General features: G+C 39.4%; 1 protein-coding gene across 2 annotated transcripts in view; it reads right to left on the bottom strand.

Moving 5' to 3' along the window:
- FAM189A2 (family with sequence similarity 189 member A2) overlaps positions 1–23,328 on the bottom strand; it is an 81,265-nt gene extending 57,937 nt beyond the window's left edge. For both annotated transcript variants that reach the window (XM_037798247.1, XM_037798246.1), the window contains exons 1-2: positions 22,824–23,328; positions 11,396–11,452 (exon numbers count right to left, since the gene is read on the bottom strand). In XM_037798247.1, the coding sequence (XP_037654175.1) occupies positions 11,396–11,452; positions 22,824–23,240 (474 nt within the window). In that variant the 5' untranslated portion in view covers positions 23,241–23,328. The remainder of the gene's footprint in view (positions 1–11,395; positions 11,453–22,823) is intronic.
- Positions 23,329–23,598: the final 270 nt, after the last annotated feature.

Here is a 23,598-nt window from a genome sequence, read left to right on the forward strand (position 1 = left end):
ACAAAAAACAACTTTACTCTTTTCTCCAATGTTATTCAAGCCTACTTTGCAGGGCTGGTCCTTCCAGACCTCTTGGATGAAATATGGGGCCAGGCCATGACCCCTCTGGTCAATATCGGATAAAGATAAAAAATTCCTCTTAAGTCACTTAAGTCACAAAAAGTTTCACTTTTGTAATTAAAATGTGCAGACCTCTGTCCCATGCAAAACTTGGAACCTCATTTAAACTTGAGCTTCTCTCTTCAGATCAAGTTTATTGTAGGGAGTAAACCTACAGAGGGAAAGGCAAGGGAATGGTACAATCTTCTCTATTTCCCCCCTTTTTATATCCACTTCTCCTCTTAAAGGCTGCTATCCACAGTTTCTGTCACCTTGGATAAGAGGGAGTAAAGGGAAGGCCCTTGAGAATGTTCTCTGACAAAATGAAGGCAAAGGGCCATGTTGATAGACGAGGGAAGGGGCAGGGAGTTTCACTTGACTGCTTCTGCCAAGTCTTGGTAAGTGTTTATAGTGGACTCCCTCCCGAATGGGGGGCTTCCACTGGTTCCTCTAAGACACCGCACTGCTGAGCCTGCAGTTCCCTTGACTAGGGCACTCAGCAGTGTAACACAGCCTCTTTCTGCTGTGGTCTTCTCTAGCCACTAGCAGCCTCTTGGGCAGGTGGACTCCAGGCCTGCTCTCTCTTACAGGGCCCATCTGGGAGTCAGGTGGAAGTATGCAGCTTAGGCTAAGTCTGTGAAAGTACAGTTACTTTCTAATTGAAATCTTAACCCTGAGGCCTCAGGATGCCCCAACCAGCCCTTACAGTCTTCAGGCATTGCCTGATACCCATCCATCCTGTGTGGCTACCAACCACCAACAGACCCATAGCAGGTTCTCCAAGTACTTATCTGGAAGCACTCCTCCTCTCCCCCCTTCAGGGGGATGAACTCAAAATGTCACACCAATTTTAGTATCTTTCTCCAAAACATTTGTCTCTTTAATTCCTATTCTTTTTATAGGATAAGGGATGGTGATTAGCTAAGGGTTTTCTCACCCACCAGCTTTGTAAGTCCTGCTTGGTCTAACACACACCGGAATGTGGGAGCAGTTGGCATCTATTGTATTGAGGCTTCAGAGGAATCTAGAAATAAGTAATCTGATTTTAACATCCTATCACACTACTAAGATACATAATAAAAATACTATAAATGCTATTAATTGGTTTTAATTATTTTGGCAACAATTTATAGACAAGGTTTAAATGATGTAATTTAAGAACAAAAAGTAAATGTTAAACTGAAAAGTAATGATATTATCAGAAGCTGGGAGGTAGAAGGAGGAACGAAGTGGAGGTAAGTGCTAATTTCTTTTTTTTTAACAATTTTATTCACACATCATACAATCCATCCAAAGTGTACAATCAATGGTTCTTTGTATAATCACAAAGCTATGCATTCACCACCACAATTAATTTGAGAACATTCTCACTGCTGAGGGAAAAAAAAAAAATTCGAGTATCTCTTATACCCCCCTATTATTGATGCTTATCTTTGGCATTGTTACAATTGATGAAAGAGTATTACAATGTTACTGTTAACTATAGTCCTTAGTTTGCATTAATTATATTTTCCCATATACTGCCCTATTATTATTAACACCTTGTAATAGTGATGTACATTTGTTCTAGTTCACGTTAAGAACTTTCTTATATTTGTACAATTAACCACAATCATCATCCACAACAGGTTTACCATGTTTTATCCTCTAGCTTTCCTTCTAGTGCCTTGCATGACCTCAGTCTTCCCCTTTCAACCATACTCATACTCAGCACTGTTAATTACACTTACAATATTGTGCTACCATCACCTCTCCATTTCCAAACATTTGCAATCAGCCTTATTGAAAATTCTGTATACCCTAAGCATCATCTGCCCATTCTCTACCCTCTTTCTATCTCTTGGTAACCCATAGTCTAGATTTTAACTCCCAGCATTTGTTCATTATAATTAGTTCGTATTAGTGAGACCATAATATTTGCCCTTTTGTATCTGGCTTATTTCCCTCAACATAATGTCCTCAAGTTCATCCATGTTGTTGCATGCATCATCAGGACTTCATCCCTTCTTACAGCTGCATAATTCCATTGTTTGTATATACCACAGTTTATCCATTCATCAGTTCACGGACACTTGGGCTGTTTCCACCGTTTGGCAACCATGAATAATGCTGCTATGAACAACGGTGTGCAATTGTCTGTTCATGTCCCTGCTTTCAGTTCTTCTGGGTATATACTTAGTAATGGGACTGCCGGATCATATGGTAGTTCTATACTTAGCTTCCTGAGGAACTGCCAAACTGCTTTCCAAAGTGGCTGCACCATTCTATGTTCCACCAGCAGTGCTAATTTCTTCATCTTATAAAATGGAGAGCCAAAAGATACTATCCAAAGTTAATGAAATATGAAGTTGAAGTTTATAATATTATTTTAAATTATAAAGTAGCCAACAGAGGAAATAAAACTAATTTTTAAAATATAAGAGGAGTAGAAGAAGGAGAGCACAAAGGTTGTAAACCTCTCGCTTTTACTAAGATGGAGACAACCACTAGGAACACTAGAACCAGAAATTGTTTAAAATGGTTGTTTCTGGGGAGTGTAACCAGGTTTGGGTGCTGGGAGAAATGCACAAAGGTCTAATCATTATTTTTAATAAGAGTAAGAAGCCTAATGGGCTTCCCCTATTTTAAATAAAAAAGACTTTTTCCCTTCAAAAGGCATTTTGTTAATTATAAAATGGCAGAGTCATGTGCTGGACGTCTGTGTGAGATAGTATATAATATATTTTTAGAGACAGAGATATGGATATAAAATAAATGGGAGAACTCTCTCAATATTTAACAGAGAGGTTAAGTGTTATGACCCCAATTACACAACTAGTTAGTGGTAAGGCTGGGTCTTAAGAACCCAGGTCTTACTAAAAACTATTCTATTTCCCCGCCATCAGTTTGCAGAATGCCTGCTAATATACAATGCCTGTTTAGAAATCATTTTTTCCCTGTCATTAAAGAACTTTACAAGGCAACTCTTTGGTATCCTAGTTGAGAAATTACAGCTAGTAAGATCCAATTCCACTACCACCCACAATACTTCCCATAGATGTCAAGCACTCACCATATATCAGTCTAACTTGAGCACCCTTGGGCTTTCTTGTTCTTCAACTGAGTTACCATACATACCCAAAGGTGTCAAATGAATCCCTTTTATTTTTTTAATTATTTTTTTAAAAAAATTACAAAGATAATATTCATAGAAGAAAAATCATGGTCCTACAGCAGTCAGAGACCTTGATTATATTATGAACTACAGAAACCAACTCAGGCTATTTAAACAGAAAAGGAATTTCTTGTACAGCTATCAGGTAGCTCACAGAATCTACATGAACTGGCTCTGTCCCCCAAGAAGGAGCCAAGGGAAGCTGGGTGCTGGAACCTCTACCAAGGTCAGGCCCCAGGAAAGCCAGGTCAGTTGTGGTCACCCTTGGATACCACTAGTGAATCCTAAGCTGCCCCTGCTCCTCTGCAGCACCAACCTAGCTTCCAAGTCCAGGGCAAGAGCCTCAGTGGGCCAAGGTCATGGGCTTACACCCTGGTTGCTGGCATTCAAAAGAGGAAGCATCTGGCCTCCTCAGCTTCCAAAGCTGGAGGTGGGGCCCTCCCTGCCTCTCACCAAGACTCACACAAAGGCAGATATGCCAACCCTCCAAAAAAGAGTGAGTTCAGATACTGCAGATAGTGGGCAGCCAAAAACCAAACCAAACATAACTAAACTAAAACAATCTCTTCTTCTCTGACACAACACATGTCCTCTCCAGACATAAATTGGCAAGTGAAAGTCTCCCTCCTCCCCATTCCCATTTCCACTCAACAGACGTGACCACTCCTAACACTTTCTTTCATGACTTTTCAGAAATTTTCCATGTAACTAACAATACATGTATTTGATTTCCCAGGTATTCTTTAAACACAAATGGGGCCATATATATTATTCTGCAACTTTTTACATGACTGTCACATGCATCTATTTTAAGATGTACCCCAATTCAAAGTGGTCCTCCCTGTTGCCCCAAATCATTCATAGTTCATGTGGTTTTCTTATAGTCACGTTCAGAAACTGACCACCATCTGCTGGGCCCAGTTGGCCTGGTCAGAAGCCTCCCTTCCACATCCCAGATACACACATACCACTAGAGTGGGTCTGTCAAGCCCTTTAAAATACTTCAGCACAGACAATGTGATATTACATGTATCTGGCTGGTCCAAGCTATACCTTAAAAACAATCAGGAATTCATATTCCAAGGTGGTCAGCCGGCGTTTATGAGAAAAGCCATACCACAGGCTGCTTCCCTCATCTTTATCTCCCAACAACATCTAAGTGACTTTGTTAAATTAACATAGTGAATATGGAAATGTTTTGTCATTGATGAAATTATTAGCTTATTTAATTAGCACAATGGATGTTAAAAATGGGTTCTCGATGAAATTTGTGGCAAGAACTAAAATGAACATAATTTCCTATTCCTGTGTTAATCAGTTCTGGGTCCAGGCATATTTTTCTGATCCTATGTTAAACAATACTGAGAATAAGCAAAAACAACTTAGCTACTTTCTCTAGGAAATACTTGTTCCTCAAAGATAAGATTGTGAATCAACTAAAATAGTTTATCAAGACTTACAACTTACTCATCAAGCCCAACTTCCAGACCCTCCCCTCCATGTGTTCTCCAATCCAAAGCTACTCCATAAACTCTGCTCAATCCCAGCCAGTTCTCTGTCTTGACTCACCTTAAAATCACTCAGCCCAAGCCCTAAAATCCTATAAAAAAAACCCTTGACTTACCCCTTCTGAGAACTACTGTCAATGAGGTATTCTCCCTTACCATAGTAGGCCTAATAAACTTAGCTTTGCTTGATCAACAGGTTTTTCAGGGAATCAACAGTGACATTCAAGATAGGTAGATGTAACAAAATAGAGGCAAAAATCGCTCACATACTGTGTTCTGTTAATCTCAATAAAATTCCCAGCTTTCTATCCTTCAAGCTTAGAGAACAGAGTGGGTGAACGATTTTTCTGTCTGTTTACTAATAAGTGATTGCATGTATAGAATTTGGCCTCAAACTCACTGTAATTATAACAAATTACCTGGCAGGAAGGTTGTCAGGGAGACAGTTTATAACCCTTTCTTACTTCTAAATTTTGTTAATTACTTGTTGCTACCAAATTAAATTTGCTAATTAGTGCATACTCAAATTGACTTAGGTTAGTCTGCAAAACAAATTACTGGCCAGATCTTGATTTGCCAAGAGACAGACCTCCCAGATACTTTCAATTTCTGAGGATCCTGGGTTCTTATTCAATGCATAGTTCCTGGGAGTGGGTGAAAAGAAGAGAAAAATAAAAGCTCTGTTGGCAACAGACTAAACCCATTGTGGTCCCAAATAAACCCCAAACCATCCCAGGATGCCTTCACAACTTACTGACACACCAAACCTAGAGATCAAATTTTCTCTTGCACATTTTCTTAATGGATGATAAACAATAATTAATAATATGATTGTCTGGCCTTAGATCCTGTTTTACATTTTCAACCTGCATTTATGTCTTCTGTTTCTCACTACAATTCTGAGGGACAGAGGCACTCCCAATTTACAGATGAGGAAACTGATTAGATAACTTTCTTGACTATTCATTGATTGAAAGTGATAGGACGAACACTCAAAAGTGGACCTTCTGATGCCCTGTTCATTCTGCCTCTAGTTCTCTTGAGGGAAGGACAAAATTCCTGAAACATTCACCATTTTAGAACTTGAAAAAGAACTGGATAGTCACAAATAAGAAATTAAAGTTATTCAACTTATACACATACACAAAAAAAACATTGTTGGCAGCAGGGAAGTGCCCACTAATTTGTTAAAAGGAGGAGGTGGCAGAATGATATAGAAAAAAAAAAAAAGACTGGACTAGGAGTCAAAGCCCCTGGGTTCTTTCTAATAATAGTTCATCTGTACGTGAGTAGACAATGCCATGTTCCTGTTCCCTTAACTATAAAATATGAATAATACCTACAAGTTATATCACATAAGAAAAGATATATGAAAGAAACTTGTAAACTGATAAGCATTATAAACATGCAAGAGAGTGTGATTAATAATTCTGAAGAGTGAGAACAGATGTCCATTTTTATGCCTTATAAAAACAGAGTGAAATAATTGTAATAATTCAGTTTACACACAGGGCATTTATAATAACCTGTTGAAAATGCCCATTTAAAATGATAACACCATCAAGGTAACAAAACAGGATTCTGGAAACGTATAATATGAGAACTAGAAGGAATCTGAAAAGATCATTCTGATTTAAGCCACTCATTTTATAGATTCAGAAACCAAGACTCAGAGATTTCCCAAAGCTCACCAGATAATTAGTGGTAAAGTGTCAGCATTAAATTGAAGGCTTCTTGAACTAGCAATTCAGAGTTCATCCCAAATTATTGACAGCCAAGAAATATATTTTAAAGAACTAGACTGCACAAAGCTAAAGCACTTCAGGGCTCATTTTATAAACACATAGATTCCTAAACTGCACAGGGATATTTGGACCTCCCTGGTGCTTCATATCATCAGAATAGAAAAGACCACCCATCTAAAACTATTTCTGACTGCCTGGTGAGGGTAATTCCTCAATCACTTTCAACAAAGGATCTGGGTGTTCTATGACTCTCCATCACACACAATAAGATGGAAAGAACTTGGATTCTTGAATGGCTCTGTAAAGTAGATCTATCTTTTCAACCTAACCTGTTTAACTGTTAGATGAGGGGGAAAAATTATGTGTATCTTACTTAAGCCATTTTTCAGTCTCTTTATGGCTTTACCATAAATATTATAATCTTGAAGTTAGAAGAGAAACTGACAGGTTATTTTTAAAATAGCCAATTTATTTGCCTTCTTCTATTCTTGGTCTGCAGTGCAAGTCAACAGGACCTGAAGTTGGGAATAATCCACATGTGACCCAAGAACATCACTGGGGAAGAATATTCGTTCCTGATGCTCAAGAACAAAGCTCTCTTTTTATCAGTTTTGAGGTCATATTAATTCCATCTGTTCCAAACTGAGCCAAAAAAAAAAACAAATAACAATAGCTCAAATCGCCATTTTATAAGCAAACAAAATTATAGGCAGAGAGCCTGGCTAGGAGTTCACAGTGGCTGTTCTTAACCAAATGCATCACCAAAGAGAAGCATCTGACTAAGACAATTCATTCAGTTGTTGAACTATAAAATAAGGTGTATAGACAAGTCAATCTTTGAGGTCATTTCCAGAGTTGAGTCTTTGATTTCCAAACACTTGTAAAACATCTTATTAGAATGAAAAAGGAATGATGTCTAGAAGAAATAAGAACATTCTTTAAAAATGAAAAATGTTTGCTCTTTATGGAAAACACACACCTATAATACAAAACTCAAACACTCACATATGCACCCACACACACACAAACATGTGCACACACCCCTAGCTTAATCTTAGTCATAGCTGAAAATAGTTACAAATATTTACAATCTATTTTCCAATATTATTATTTTTGTTTTGAACACTTGAGAATTTTATCAGCATAAGGAAGTAGACCTAGTGAATAGAAGTTTCCAATTCCTAGTTTCCATGAAAACTTGAGTTTAAAGGAACTAGGTCAAACTGACCCTTCTTTGTTCAACCCAGTAAAAACCTGATGTAATCACTGAAACAATCACAAAAGAGAGGGCACAAATGTAAATGGTTCTTAAGGAGTATTCAAGTGTTCTAGACTGGTGCACGCCCTACAACTCAAAATGAGGACAGCTTCTCTCTCAAGGGGCCCTGACAAAGATCAGCTTCCTCCCAACTTCCACCATCAAAATGGTCCCTAACCAACCTGAAGTTAAAAGGAGATGAATATAATGACATAGAGACCAAAAGCAAGTGAGAGAAACTTAAGACAAAAGAGAAAATTCTAGAATTTGCCTATGACCTAAATTGTTTATTGGCTTCCAAATTAATTCCATAGTCAACAACAGGTGTGCATTGAGCACATTTGCCCTGGGGACACAGAGGAAAGAAGACAAGACAAGACCCCTGCCTCACTGAACCGAGGATCTACTGGGGGAGACAAGTAACAGATAGTTTTTTAAAAATGTGTATAGGCTAATTACAGACATTGTGAGTCTGGTGAAGCCAATAAATTCAGGGAAAGTCTCTCTCCAGAGGTGACTGCTAAGCGGACATCCAGAAGAGAAGGAGCCAGCCAAGCAAAAGGGGGAAAAAAAAAAAAAAAACAGGGGCAGAAAGTCCCACATCTGTGTAAGAAGAGTGAGATGGTGCTCTGTGGATAGAGCAGCCAGAAGGGACCAATCAGACCTAGGTCTGCGAGAACACAGATTGACAGGGTCCTTCTGGTTTCTCTAAGGGAAGTCAGACCCCCACCAAAAATAATCCAATGGTACATTCCCTAAATTCAAGAAGGAAAAGCCAAAAAAAGGAAAATATCCATTATGGGGGGAATAGAGCCACCCCCTGATGTCACGAGATTATCCCACCCTATACAGAGAAGAATACTAGGCCCAGAAAAGTTAAGAGCTTGCCCACAATCACACAGCTCTTAAGGAGATGAGCTAGGATGCGAACCTCCAAGTGTCTAACTGGCACATGCAGTTTCTTTCTCTCTGTCACAGGATGATTTCATTTTTAACATAACAAAACATTTGGCACAGGTTTTAATGGTATACTATTAAGATGCCTGTAAACTGAGGACTTTCCATTTACGTCAATGAAGGCTCAAATTTTCTGTCGGTATACTCACAAAGTTTTCCCTTGTATGACTAATTACTAAAACTTAATTCATCTTTCTAGTGGGTTGAATAGTGGTCCTCGAAAGATATGTCCACCTGAAACCTCAGAATGTGACCTGATTTGAAATAAGGGTCTTTGCAGATGGAATTAAGGTAAAGATCTGGAGGTGGGGCCTAAATCAAATGGCAAGTGTTCTTACAAGAGACAGAAAGAAGACACAGAGGCACACAAAAGGGAATGCCATGTGAAGACAGAAGCAGAGACGTGAGTGATGAGTCTACAAGCCAGAGATCACTAAGACTGAAAACAGCCAGCAGGAGGAGGAGGGAGCCATCAAACGCATTCTCCCTCAGAGCCTCCAGAAGGAACCACCTGTGCCAATACCTGGATTTCTAACTTTTGGCCTCCAGAGTTGGGAAAGAATAAACTTCTGTTGCATTAAGACATCAAGTTCATGACCATTTGTTATAGCAGCCCTAAGAAACTCTTCTTTTTAAATCAATATTAATTAACATTTCAAAATAATTTCTATGACTTTCTAAACACATAATTCATAACAATCGTAATACAGAAGTTCAAATGTCCAACAACAGGGTAATAACTGTTGGCAACAAAGAAATATGACAGAATGCTACATAGAGATTTTAAGGGCTAGACATGTGGACTCCTCATACATGGAAACCCAATATTAACTAATATTAACTTAAAACTTAATTTTAAACACAAAAAGCAGAGCATACCATAGTATGTATACACTGATTACAACTTGTGAAAAAGTACACATGCTCACCAACAAAGATGAGAAATAAACTTCAAGGTATGTAATAAAGTAAAATTTTTATTAGGATCATTTTCAAATAAAGTTGCCTAAGCTCACATAATAAACATATGGCACCTTTCCAAAAGAAAACACTATCTAGAATATGTGCTCATATTCTCTTTACCATTGGAAATTCTAAATGTACAAACAGCATGAGAGGTTTTCTTATAGTCAATTTTAATACTTAAGGTTTGTACCATTGAGCATTTTAATAGTGACCTGATGGAAAAACCCAGTGCAAAGGTAAATCCTATAACTACATATTAGTGTAAACACTGAATACATCCAACAATATTCTGCAAAGAGACTGTGAACCTAGAAAGTTGTTGCGAAACAAACCTCATCCATTCATAACACATGCCATAAAACTCATCTATAGCCTCATTTTCCCCTACTCTGATATCTAATATACTAAAATACTGCATTGATAATGTACTCCTTCCAGAAATACTAAAGGTTTTACTATTAAGTATAATATTGAGAATAAAATTAAAATGTAATTTAACTAAAAATCAAAGTTTAAATATTAAAAATTTTCAATGGATGGACTTGCAAATGTTGCCAACATTTTCTTGCAGGCCTGAAAACACTTTACTTTAGTTTCGTTTTTCAAGACCATCAACATTGTAATGGGTTCCATTTTTCTGACATACAAAGATTCCTCAATGTGCTTCTCCTTGTATTTAAGAATTTAGGTTGTTTTGTATTTATTAAGCATTGCCTAGTAAACAGTGGTCTGTTTAAGACGAACTGCTAGCTTACATAAAAAAAAGACCTCAGAAAAATTATTTAAACCCATTTCAAGGAAGATCCAGAAAAATCAAGAGAAAAGGTGCTACAAAGAAAAAAAAAATTTCAGGATACTTCAATTCTCAAACATTTAGAGTAAATTGAATTTTCTAGACCCTTTATTTTATCCTTGAAACTTGTCAGCTCCATTGCTAATTATCTACCTTTTCCAGTATTCCCCAAATCGAAATGACACAGCAATAGAAACAAAGGATGAACATTGTAAAGGTACTAAATGCTACTGAATTGTATACTTTAAAATGATTAATTTCATGTTATATGAATTTTACCTCAATTAAAAAAAAAACAAAGGATGAAGTCATCAACATATGTCTATATTATCAAGAAAACATATTTGTGCAATAAAAAGACAGTATAGCAAATCTAAGCCTCAAAATTCTGAAGTTGTCCAACCAAAACAAAACAAAACATTATCACAATTTAAAAAGCGTATATTCAGAAATGATATACCTGAGATATGCTTGAAAAGAAGATGGAGGAAAAAAGAGCAAATGGGGTAGGGGGGTGATAGAGCAGTGGGGGATAGCAGGTGAGAAGAGCACAGCTAAACAAGGTTGGCATCAGTTGATAACTGTTGAAGTCAAATGATGGGCCCAGGGAGTTCATTATATTATTCTCCCCACCTTTGTATGTGTGTACAAATTTCCATAGTAAACCATTTTTTAAAAGTATATCTTTAGGATGGGCCTGGAACTAGAAACACATGTATAGCATGAGGTAAATGGGAAGCTTAAAGTGAATCAGAAAACAGGTAAAATCATCAACTTTATTGTTACGAGAATATGTAACATCTGACTTCCAATATTGCCCATTGTTGATTAAGCACTTCTTCAATGCTTTATTTAGACAGGCTTCATACATAGCACATTTTACAAAGACTAAGAATTTATAAGATCACAACCTACCAGGAGTATCATAGGTCTTTTCCAAGTTGTTAATCCTATGATTCCAGAGAGTATCACCTGTAAGAATAAACAGTATCATAAATCTAGAAGATGGAGTAATTCCATTAAACTAATCCCCAGCCTCTAAAGCATACATTTTTAAGGTACTGAAATTTCAAAGCATTCTGAAACAAATATTCAATATTCCTGCTGGTCACATAAGCCCTGGTAGACCAGGTGGTTGTGGAATGTGGACTACCCTTTTTCACCCAAGCCCCAAAGCATTTTTATTGACTGTGTACATTTTTTCCCCAACTTCAATTAAGAACACAGAAGCAGAAATTAGCTGGCCCTTTCAGTCAGTGAAGGCATCAGTATGTCCAATCCAGGCTCCCTGTCCCCAGTAACATCCGTTGTGTTGCCAGAGTCAACCCAGGAAAATGCACATCTAGCCATATCCCTCCCTTCAGTGGCGAAGTGGGGGGGGGGGGGGGGGGGGTTCCCTGTCCCTTATGAGACAAGAAGAAAAATCCTGGAATAGGAAACCTGCCACTTGGGATCTGCCCCTGCCCACTTCCCTAGCCTGCTTTTCATGCACTCCTGCCCCTCCCACCACAAACCTTCCTTCCCAGCACATCTGCTTCCTAGAGCCAGGCTCTAGATATTCTGAGCTATGCACGTCTCTTTGCTGTGAGGCCCTCTCCTTCCAACTTTCCTCCTATCTGCCTGGGAACTCCTACACATCTATCAAGGCCCCAACCAAAACACACTTCTTATTAGAAAGCTTCATGTACCCCCACCCCCACCCCACACTCTTAGAATCCATCTGCATAACTTTTTTGTAAAAACTCTTTTTTTCTATTGTAATGATTGGCAAGGTCCATCTCTATCTCCTGCACTAACTGTGAACTCCTGTCATGTCTCTCTTTGAATCCCCACCTCCCAGCTCAGTGCCTGGTACATGGTTGACAACCAGTAAGTGTTCCAGAGCATTTATTCTACAAAGAAGGAGGGTCTACAGCGAGAAAGATACCATTTTGCAAAATAACACTTCAATGAACACCAAGCTAAAGTTCTCACTAACAGGAATCAGCATTTTTCCAAAACATAAACTGGAAACCAATGTCAGCCATCTGGGTAACACAGTTCTCTAAGTAGTTAGGAAAGAATAATCAAAATAATTATTCAGCCCCAGGGACATTCAGATGGTATTCGAGCACATTTACTTTTGTGTGATAACAAACATTTGCTGAATGTAGTTTGGATTTTCTTTCATGAACACTTTTTCTTGCCTGAATCCCTCAAATGCACCAATTCACAATGACTGTTTATTAACTACAAATAAGTTAGGATTTTATAATGTTACTTTAAATTTGAAGTACACAGGCCTGCATGCAATATTCTCCAGTCTCACTGGTAGAGTTAATCATTCCATAGCATAAACCCAACGGAGGACAAGTCTACCCACTTATATCAAGGACCAAAACTATGTATGGGCAGGTGGGCCACCATTTATTTGTATCTCATTGGTGATGAATTGAATTGTGTCCCCCACAAAGGTATGTCAAGGCCTAATTCCCAGTCCTATGGACGTGTGCCCAATGGGATCTTTGAAGAGCATATTAGTTAAAATGAGGCTAAACCAAATTGGAGTGGGCCTTAATACAGTATGACTAGAGTTTTCATAAGCAGAGGAAATTAGGACACAGGGAGGAGGAAACTGACAGGGAGAAAGGTTCCATGCAATGGAGGCAGGGACTGAGACAAGGATTGCCAGCAATCCTACAGATTTCAGAGGAAGCAGGGCCCTGCCAACACCTTGATTTTGGACTTCTAACCTCTAAAACTGTGAGTCAATAAATTCCTATTGTTTGTGTGGTATTTGTTTTAGCAGCCCTGGCAAACTAAAACACCATCTATGTTTAAAATACTACCAGCTGCCTGCCAACCAGCACTATATCCTAGCAACCATCTTAAATTCAGTGGGATGTTTTCTCCTCAACTATTTCTGGCTGGAAACACTCAGCACATGTAAGGCTGGTCTTGAGTGTGTGGGCTGCATCTTTAGAAACTGGGACTAAATCCATGGGACCCTGGGTTTCAGGCTCCCCACTCTGCTTCTAAATAATTATGAGGCCTTGGTCCAGTCATTTCACTCTTCTGGTTCACACTCTGACTTCCTTAGATATATGGTCACTGGAAGAAATCATCTCCAGGGGTTCTTCTAGCTCAAAAGGATTACCTTGGAATCCAGTGCTGGCTCTACCCTAGGTACTGTGCACAAACAGGTATGCTTGAGTGTGTGTATGCATGTGTGTTTACATGCATATATGTGCACAAGTGTTCACATGTGTGCACATCTGGGTAATGTGCATATGTGTGCATGTATGTGCTTCTGTGCATGTAAATTCATGTGTGTGCATGGTTGTGTGCATCTGGGTACATGTGTGTGTATACATCTGTGTGTGTGTATGCATGCATGCATGCTACCCTGCCTACCCAGTCTGCTACCTAGTGGACCTTGCAGAAGAAATACAAGCTATCTGTAAAAACATAATTAAAAATTTGACTGTCCTGGAGAGAAACACATACTACCCACTTCAGTAAAATATAAATATGATTTGAATCATCAATCAGTATTTGATATTTATGCCATTGGTCTCCATTAATACTTGATGTACCTTTTGGTTCAGTTTTCTGAAACACATTTTTACCATTAAGATATTGTTACAGCGAAGTGTCCAGACCAGCCCACAAATGCCCAGAAAAATCGTGTCAGGCCTAAGTTATACTTCCTGCCTCCCCCACCCAGCCAACTCATTTCAACCTCCTTCTTGTTAGCAATTTAGTATGTTTTCATATTTTACATATGTACATTTTTCCCTCTAAAGTCTTATCACTACAACCACATATGTGCATGTTTATATATATATACACACACGGGGAGTATACTTTTTTACAATAACTGGATCGTAAAAAATATACCTTTCTGCCTCTTAGCTTTCACTCAATAAATTACCTTATGAAATTTCTCCATGTCAACTGAAATAGCTCTAATTCATTTCAGTTTAATGGCTACATAATATTCCATTTGTATTCTGTAGCCTATTGTATTCGATCATATCCATATTCATGGACATTCACTCTGTTTCCAGTTTTTTTGCCCTCATAAATGATGCTGCAATAACCATCTACATACATATATCCTTAAATAGAAGCATTTTCATTTTGTTGGATAAAGTCCCAGAAGTGGGGTTGCTAGCTGAAAGGCATTTATATTTTGTATTTTAATAGATTATGACAGTTACACTTGTCATTTCACATGAATCATTCCTGGAACAAAAGAACTAAACTATCTTTCTTTGTTTGGGGTGGGGGGGGCATTACGTTTGTATACATTAACAACAAATGATAGAAAATATAAGTTTTAAATATGTAAAATAACATGAGAAATACCAATAATCTCAAAATGCATATGGTGGAAATAATTAAGACCTTGGTGGAGGGGGATGTGTATAAAGCTTATTAAGCAATATTAAATGAAGACCCAAATAAATCAAGAGATACACCATATTCATGGATCTGAAGATAAATATTTAAAAATGTCATTTTCTTCTGAATTCCTTTGTAGATTCAGCACAAACTCAAGTTAAATCCCCACAGGATTTTTGGAAACTACGCGTCTTAACTGGGATGCTGTAAGAAACTATATTCCAGTTCCAAATAGGAGCTGTTGTTTTTAAGAGCTCAAGACTTCGGGTTAGGATGCTCACACTTCAGCACAAATGGGGAAAGAAGGAAAATGAGGCAGAATATTCACTGCTTCTACCTTCCTCAGGCAGCAGTAGGTGGAGCTCCGTCAGAAACGAGTCAAGAAGTTTCCTTAACAATTGTCTTTCATGACAGCCTTTTTATCATAACATTATTACTTTAATTATTTTTTCTGGGCAATCTCAAGAGGGCTTGGACATGGGAGTATACGCTCATGTACCAAGAAAGCACTCAGTCATGGCAGGAATGAATGAATGAATGGAGATCGGAAATAGGAGACCAACTTGCTCAGAGATGACTAGTAAGCCCCAACACATTTTTTTTCACCACCTGTGCTTCCCAAAAGAGTATACCAGCAGTAAAAAGCAACTCTACCAAGCCTTCTTTCTACCCTGTGCAAGATGCAACTTGCCTTAAATGAACAGGCAAGAACATATTTTCTAACATCAAATTATCTCTATATTATTATAATGAGATTTATCACAGTTCTGGTTTTACTCACTTGTAATCCATTTTTCGTAACTTACAGGAAAAAGCAGAGGCCTTTCTTTTCTTCTGATATCTCAAAGACAGACTCTGAGAAACACCAGGCAGGAATCATTGTTACCCACCATAAATGGTTAATGTGCTTAATTTTTCAGCTTAGAATTTTAAAATTATGATCAAAAGCTTATAATTCTACTGCCCTATTTTCCTTTGCTAATCCATTAACATACCTTCAAGCAAAAATGTTCTGGATCATTGGTCAAAAGCAGCTGTATCCAAATACAGAGATGAAAAGAACCACGTTGTAAACAAGCACAGAATAATTTATCAAAACTCTCAACATTTGTTTCTATATCAACCTATCTTACCATATAGCTCTTACACTGGCAAAAAAAAAAAAAAAATAGTGGTATAAATCATTCTTCTCTACCCATCTAACATGACTCATTCAAGAAACTGAGGAAGTGGGCAACTGGACATTACTAATGAAGTCGTATATATTCCGATTACCAGAACTTCTTGCAAAAATGCCCTGTTCACTTCACTGTGATTAATATTGCCTAAGTGTTTTAAAAACATTGAGGTTCTAGTATGTTCCAGGCCTGGTCCTAGGGTCCAGCAGCTAAGCAGACTCCTGTCTGTTCTCTAATTACATAACAAATCCTCAGGCAAGAATCACTCCACCCATTGTACAGATGAGTAAGTGGTGCCCAGAGAGGCTCATAACTTACCCAAGGTACAGAACTCAGAAATGTGATGCTGTTGGGATGTAAAATAAAGGACCAAAGACAATCACTAAAATTCATCAAAAAATTATATTTAAAATATCCCTTAAATAGTAAAGTAATATCTGATGATTATGATAGAAAAAAATATTTACTGTTGCTTAACTGGTAGAGACTTCAGAATTTTTGTATTAGTTTCTCCCTTGGGATGTTCTTTCTTTTTTTGTTTAGTCATTATAATTTTTTTAAAAAAGATTTACCAGAAGGTTCACCAATGTCTATCTCTTTATAAGAAAATTAAATCTTGCCAAAGAATCACAGAATTAAGACAGGGATGGTAGTACGTTCAGGTCAGTGACTAAAAGCAGAACATGAATGTGTGCAGTTGATAAGAGATACAAGGGCTGCCAGAGAATAACAAAAAACAATTGATTCTCTACCACTTGCTTGAAATATTTCACAAGGATCTTATGTCATCAAAATCAGGAATTTTGTTTTTTGAATTAGGAGAGACAAACCAATGCAACTCTCTCTACTCTTTAATTAAACCTAATGCATTGTGATCATGGGTCACCCATGACCCCAGGGGAATCTAATTAGTATTAACTAAATGCACCCCCAAGTGACAGTGTGATTGTGAAGACCTTGTGGATCACACCCCCTTTATCTAGTGTATGGATGAGTGGAGGAATGGGGATAAAAACTAAAGGACAAATGGGGTGGGATGAGGGGATGATTTGGGTGTTCTTTTTTCACTTTTATTTTTTATTCTTGTTCTGGTTCTTTCTGATGTAAGGAAAATGTTCAGAGATAGATTGTGGTGATGAACGCATAACTATGTTATCATACTGTGGACAGTGGATTGTATATCATGGATGATTGTATGATGTGTGAATGTATTTCAATAAAACTGAATTTAATAAAAAAAAAAAAAAAAAAAAAGAGACCACAAAAAAAAAAAAAAAAAAATGCACCCCCAAATCGAGAGCCAGGACAGTAAAGCCTGAATAAGGAGATCAAGAACCCTCTGCCACCCACCTGCAGTCAAACTCCAGATTTTTTTTAAAGGTGGCTAATCTCTTAGCTTCAGGAACTGTGGTAGCAATAATATACTGAGTCATTAACCAAGAGTACCAGGAAGAAAATAAAAGATCACAGAGTGCTCAGAAAACAAAGAGTACATTAAAAACGCTCCCTTCGAGTTGTGAAAAGAATGAATGCAACGTATGGAAAAAGATTATTTACAGGACTTGTTAATCCTTCTCTATATAGCAAAACAGATAAAATCTACCTTCAAGGTTCAGACAAATGAAGGAAACCTCAAAAATCTCAGGCTCAGGGTGAGAACACTTTACAAAGATAGGTTTGGAAAAATATCCTTGAAAGATACTGCATTTAACAAAATAGTCCTTTCAAATAAATATATTTGCTCCTAAGATGTAATTTTGAATTAAATATAGAAGCAAAAGTTTAACTGAAGCCAAAAGACGCCCCGCCAGTTGCTACAGCAGACTAAGGCTTATAATGATCATTCAAAACTTGAAATATGAGGATATCCTTCTGTGTTCCTATGTGAGTTTGAAGTAACTTTAGACTTAAATTGGCACTTCTACTCAACTACCTAGTTTCGTATGCCAACAAAACTTCTGAGTGCATAAATAAATTGTGGTAAACCCACAGTGATGGTTTGGAACTGTATATATCCCAGAAAAACTCATTCTTAAACTTAATCCATTCCTGTGGGTGTGAACCCATTTAAACTAGGATCTTTGGATGAGGTTACTTCAGCTATGATGTGGACCAGGATGGATCTTAATCCTATTACTGGAGTCCTTTATAAACAGAACAAACCTCAGACAAATAGAGAAGAAGCTAAAGGAAGCAAGCAGCTGAAATTCAAGGAATGGAAAGAAAATGAAGAAGCTAGAAGAGACCACCATGTGCACTGCCATGTGATAGAGGAGCCAAGGACCAAGGATTGCTGGCAGCCAGCTTCAGAATGCTAGTCTTTGGGAAGAAAGCATTGCCTTGATGACACCTTAATTTGGGCTTTCTCTTAGCCTCAAAACTATGAACTAATAAATTCCCATCGTTTAACCCAATCCATTTCGTGGTATTTGCTTGAGCAGCCAAGGAAACGAAAACACAGTGGAATATTATGTGGCAATAAAAAGGAATGAATTACTGATACGTGCTACAACATGGATGAACCTTGGAAACATACTAAGTAAAAGAAACCAGTCAAAAACGACCACATACTGTGTGATTCCATTATATAAAATGTCCAGAATAGGCAAATTCACAGACAGAAAATAGATGAATCAATAGTTGCCTGACAGCAGTTTCTTATGGGGTGACAAAAATGTTCTAAAATTGATCATGGTGATGGTTGCACAACTCTGGGAATTTACTAAAAACCACTGAATTGTATACTTTAAATGGATAAATTGTATGGTATGTGAATTATATCTCAATATATATATTTTAAAATCTTCTATAGTCCTCAAGTCATAATTTTAAGCATTTTCCAGAGAAACCTCAATTTAGCTGTCTTTGAATTAGCTAAGTGTGATAATTATAAGTGTCACTAAGCTCCTTTCTTTTAGAAATACATACTGAAATATTTAATGACTGGGATTTGCCTTAAAATAACCCAGTAGGTACTAAGAGAAGGGAGTGGGTTTGGGTATACAGGGGCTGTGTGTTGATAACTGCCAAAGCCGGGGAATGGGTAAACAGGAATTCATGACACTTCTTTCTCCATTTGTTAAGACTTAAAATTTTCACAATAAAATGTAAAAAGTGGAGGAGGCTCCTTAAAACTTCCTGGTCACTTCTATGTATTCTTTCTAAGGTAATTATATCTTCTTTTTAAAAATATACACACAATTTTAACTAGATAGCTACACTTAAGGTGGCTACATAAATGAATATCCTTGTTCTTAAACATGAAGTATTAAGGGTTCAAGGAGCATGATATAAACAATACACATTCACATATTTAGCAAATAGATAAATAAAGCTAGATAGATGGCTAAATAGCAGGATTTTGCAAATGTGGCAAAATGTTAAAAGCTGATAAATCTAGGTATTTAGGTGGGGGGTATGTTGGAGTACTCTGTATGGGTTTTGTATTATTCATGCAGCTGTCCTGTAAGTTTGACATTATTTCAAAATAAAAAGCTAAAAAAATACACACATTGAAATATTTACAGATGAAATGATTTGATGTGATATGTTTGCTTCAAAATAGTAGGAGAATTTAATCTGACAAATGGCCTAGGGAGCAGATGGGTCTAATTCCTATGTGTCTTGGAATACCCATCCTTCTAGAGTCTATCAGAATATTCACAGAGGCCAATCGCAGGGCCCAGGAAGGAAGGACAGGACCCCCTAGGTGAATGAGTCTCCCTGGCAACATGGGACATGGATTCTGGAAATGAGCCGGACCCTGGCATCAAGAGGTTGAGAATACCTTCTTGACCAAAATGGGGAAAAGGAAGGCAACAAAATAAGGTTTCAGTGGCTAAGAGATTTCAAATAGAGTTGAGAGGCTATCCTGGAGGTTACTCCTAAGCAAGCTCCAGCTAGATTATACCAAATGACCACAGTATGATAAGCCCAAGTCAATAGTAGTCCCTAAAATTCTAAAGAATATGTGGGTCTTTATCTGAGACGCCATAAAAAATTCACTCACTAAGTTTATTCTTCAGAAACTTAAATCCTCCAGACAGCTCCTATGCCAGCTAAGTCCCAAAACCCAGAGGCAATAGCTCTTCAAGAACATCAACCAGTTGCATCCTCTTTTCCCATAATGTCGATTCCCCTAGTCAACATGAACTAGTTAGGGTGGTCACTGCCTAGAAATACCTGAAGATCAGAAAAGTGATTAAACTAGAGGACAGTGTGGCAACAGACAAGGTAAAATTTAACAAAGGATTATGAATATTGAATCTCTATACAATTTTCTTTTTCTTAGTTGCTAGGGTATTAGAATAGCTAGAAAGAAAGAACTGAAATGGTGGAACTGTAACCCATAACATTCTTTGACATTTGCTATATAGCTACTTGTTCAACTGTAATTTGAAAGTTACAACCTTTTTGTATGTATGTTATATTTCACATTAAAGAAGTAACTGAAATTATGGTACTGTAGCCCATAACATTCTTGGAAATTCCCTATATAAACACTTGATAAATCGTACTTTGAAGGTTATCACCTTTTTGCATATACGTTACATTTCACAAAAAGGAAATAACTGAAACTGAGGAACTGTAACCCATAATATTCTTTGAAATTTGCTCTCTAAATTGCACTTGGAAAGTTATCATTTCTATGTAAATATACTATATTCCACAATGAAAACAAATCAACTTGTCTCACATACATAAATTCAAAATACATGCTACTGGTAATTTTTTTTTTTCACTGAAACACCAAGAGAATCTTCGTACCTATTGCTATCCTATTCAAAATTGTATTTAGTTGTTCTGTAGATGCAGTATCTCTTGGTTCTGTTATTTCTTTACAAATCCTAATGTCAACTTCAGAAAGAAAGCACACATACACACACACAAAAAAACAATAACCAAGTTACAGGATTGCATATAGACCTGGGGGGTGGGGTTTTGAGGAAAAACTACTACTTAGAATAACAGATCTTGTCAATTCCGAATCACTGATTCTCTCCTTGCTACGGTTTGCCCAGTCCTGCTAAGTATTACCAGAGTGGGAGTCAGGACACACCCAACCAGCAGACCCTGGGATCACAGCCTCCATCTTCCAGCTGACGACCCTTTTTATACTTTATCAAATCATTTGACATCTAAGTGCATTTGCCTCTGAAATAATTCACAATAGAAAGCTTATTTGGGGTTTTAATTAGAAGGGGGAAATAGTTTTTAATAATCCTCAACTAGTTATTTTGAGGAGACAACAGATTATGGTTTTACAAAGAACAAATCCCTAAAAATATATGTAAGATTCATTCCCGGCCCACGGTACTTAGAAAAATGAAACGCACCTACCATTTGCCTGGATTTAGTCTGGCAAGCAGACTAGGGAGCTTAATGGATCTAATTCCTACTCTCAGAGACCAGCAGCAGAACCCAGGGGCAGGGCAATGAGGTTGAGAGTGTGTTTACCTGGTGCCCAAACTGTGAACTTCACTCATGACAGGGCAGACTATCTCATAGTAAGATTATCCAGCATCAAAGTATTTCAAAAAGAGAGCAAACTGGCACCAGTTTAAGTATTAAATGTCAGGCTGGGCTAGAGGAACTTAATGTTCTTATTCAAACAATTACTTTTGGTTCAAATTAGTTCTCCCTATAGTCTTAAAATCTGATCTTGAATCTGGGGTATATGTGTACTTGCAAAAGGACAGTTTTTACACATTGGAAATATGCATTCATTACAGATCTTAGTAAAAACTATGGCCATGGCCAGACTTTTACTTTTAGTTAGTTCATAGAAAGGATATTTACTTTAAATATTCACCTCCCACAATCATCCCATAAAGATTTGTTCCCAAGACCCTCAACCTGGTTGGATATCTTGGGAACTGTGAAGTTATTAGGAAGCTGGGGTGTCCACAAGGCACAGTCTGCAGCAGCCTTTCTCTGAGGGCGGGGCACCCTTTGTGCCGAGATCTGTCTTCCCGGTGAAAGGAGGGAGGAGGCAGAGCCGGGTCCCAGACGAGACAGACATGTCCAGCTAGCTGCCCCGCGTTCCTGGAGCTTTGGCGAGCTCACAGATAATGGCAGGTTCGGGTTTCTGAGAATTAAAACTGCACAGCAGACTGCGTGGCTCCAGGATCCCAGAAGGGGGCATAGGACCCTGCTGTAATGACCAGGTACTGGCGCGCTTTTACCTACACCCTCTCATTACCTTCTGAATTGTCCCCAAATACAGTGGAGCCATCCTATAGCAGATATATTTCAAATGTAAGTGGGTCTTAATGAGGAATAAAACAAATTACGTGCGCCCATCCACCTGTCAGTTCAACCATCCCACAAGTGCACCTACTATGTGCCAGGCACTGTTCAAACCTCCGTAAACAAAACACACCAAAATCCCTGCCCTCCCAACGCGGATGCCGTCAATACTGTAAATATTCAATTGCTGAAGGCGTTTCCTGCCCCTCTCCGCCCCATCCTTTCAATTTCCCAAAGTGTTGCACATATTTCCTTTATTCTATTAACCTGACAGTGGCAATAAAGCCCTTTAACCTGCGAGGATCAGATATGCCCAGGTGCAAACTTGTTCATCCCTAAACTCGGCAGTCTCGGAAACTTTTTCTCCTGCCTCAGTGACTCCAAAAACTTAAGCAGGATTTAAGGGTGTGCTCCCCACCTGCAGCCCGGGGGACGGAGGGAGTCAAACAACGGCCAGTGGAGGGGACGAACCAGCGCCCCTGCCCCGGGGGTGGCCCCGCAGACGCGAGCTGGGCGCGTGCGGCACTCACCGAGGAGCCGGCCCAAAACGGACACGAGTTCTTCACCTGCGGAGAGCTGCTCAGAGACAGCGCCCCGAAACTGAGCGCCACCATGCAGCAGCCCAGGATCAGCTGCAGCAGCCCGAGCGACAGCAGCGGGCGGGCGGGAAGCAGAGCGGAGCCGCGGGCGGCGGCGGCGGCGGCGGCGGCAGACCGGCGAGTGGAGAGAGCAGGCGGCGTGGTTAGTACCCCGGGGGCGGCGGCGGCCGCAGCACAACGAGGCCGCGCCGGGGGCTGCAACACCGCCCGGGGCCAGCGCGGCCGCAGCGGGGGTAGCGGCGGCTCCTGGGCGGCGGTCGGCACGGCGCCCGGCCCCCCGGCCTGAGGCCCGCCTGAGAGCCCAGCCACCGGGCAGCAGGAGCCCGGGAGCACTACGGGCAAGGACATGGACGGGCCGGGAAGGGAGCGGCAGGCGCCGGCAGGGAAGGGACGCGGAGCGGAGCCGCGGACGCTGCGCAGTGGGCGCCGCTGGCGTGCTCCGAGGCCGAGTGGGAGGGAAGGAAATGCGTACAGCCCAACCACTTGCTGCTGCCGCCGCCGCCGCCGTCCCGGCTCCCGCCGGCCGCACCCACCTGCCGCCCGACGGGTCCGCCTCCGGCCGGCCCCGGGCACACCCTCACTCTCACTCACACACATCCACACGCGCCCTGCGCTCGCGCCGCGCGGCGGGCAAGTGAGCCGCTGTCTTCGTATGACGGCCGAAGCCGGGACCGCTCGTTGGGGTCCAGGAAGGGTATCCTGCCCC

Source organism: Choloepus didactylus, chromosome 10 (genome assembly GCF_015220235.1).
Source record: "Choloepus didactylus isolate mChoDid1 chromosome 10, mChoDid1.pri, whole genome shotgun sequence".
Taxonomy (NCBI): domain Eukaryota; kingdom Metazoa; phylum Chordata; class Mammalia; order Pilosa; family Megalonychidae; genus Choloepus; species Choloepus didactylus.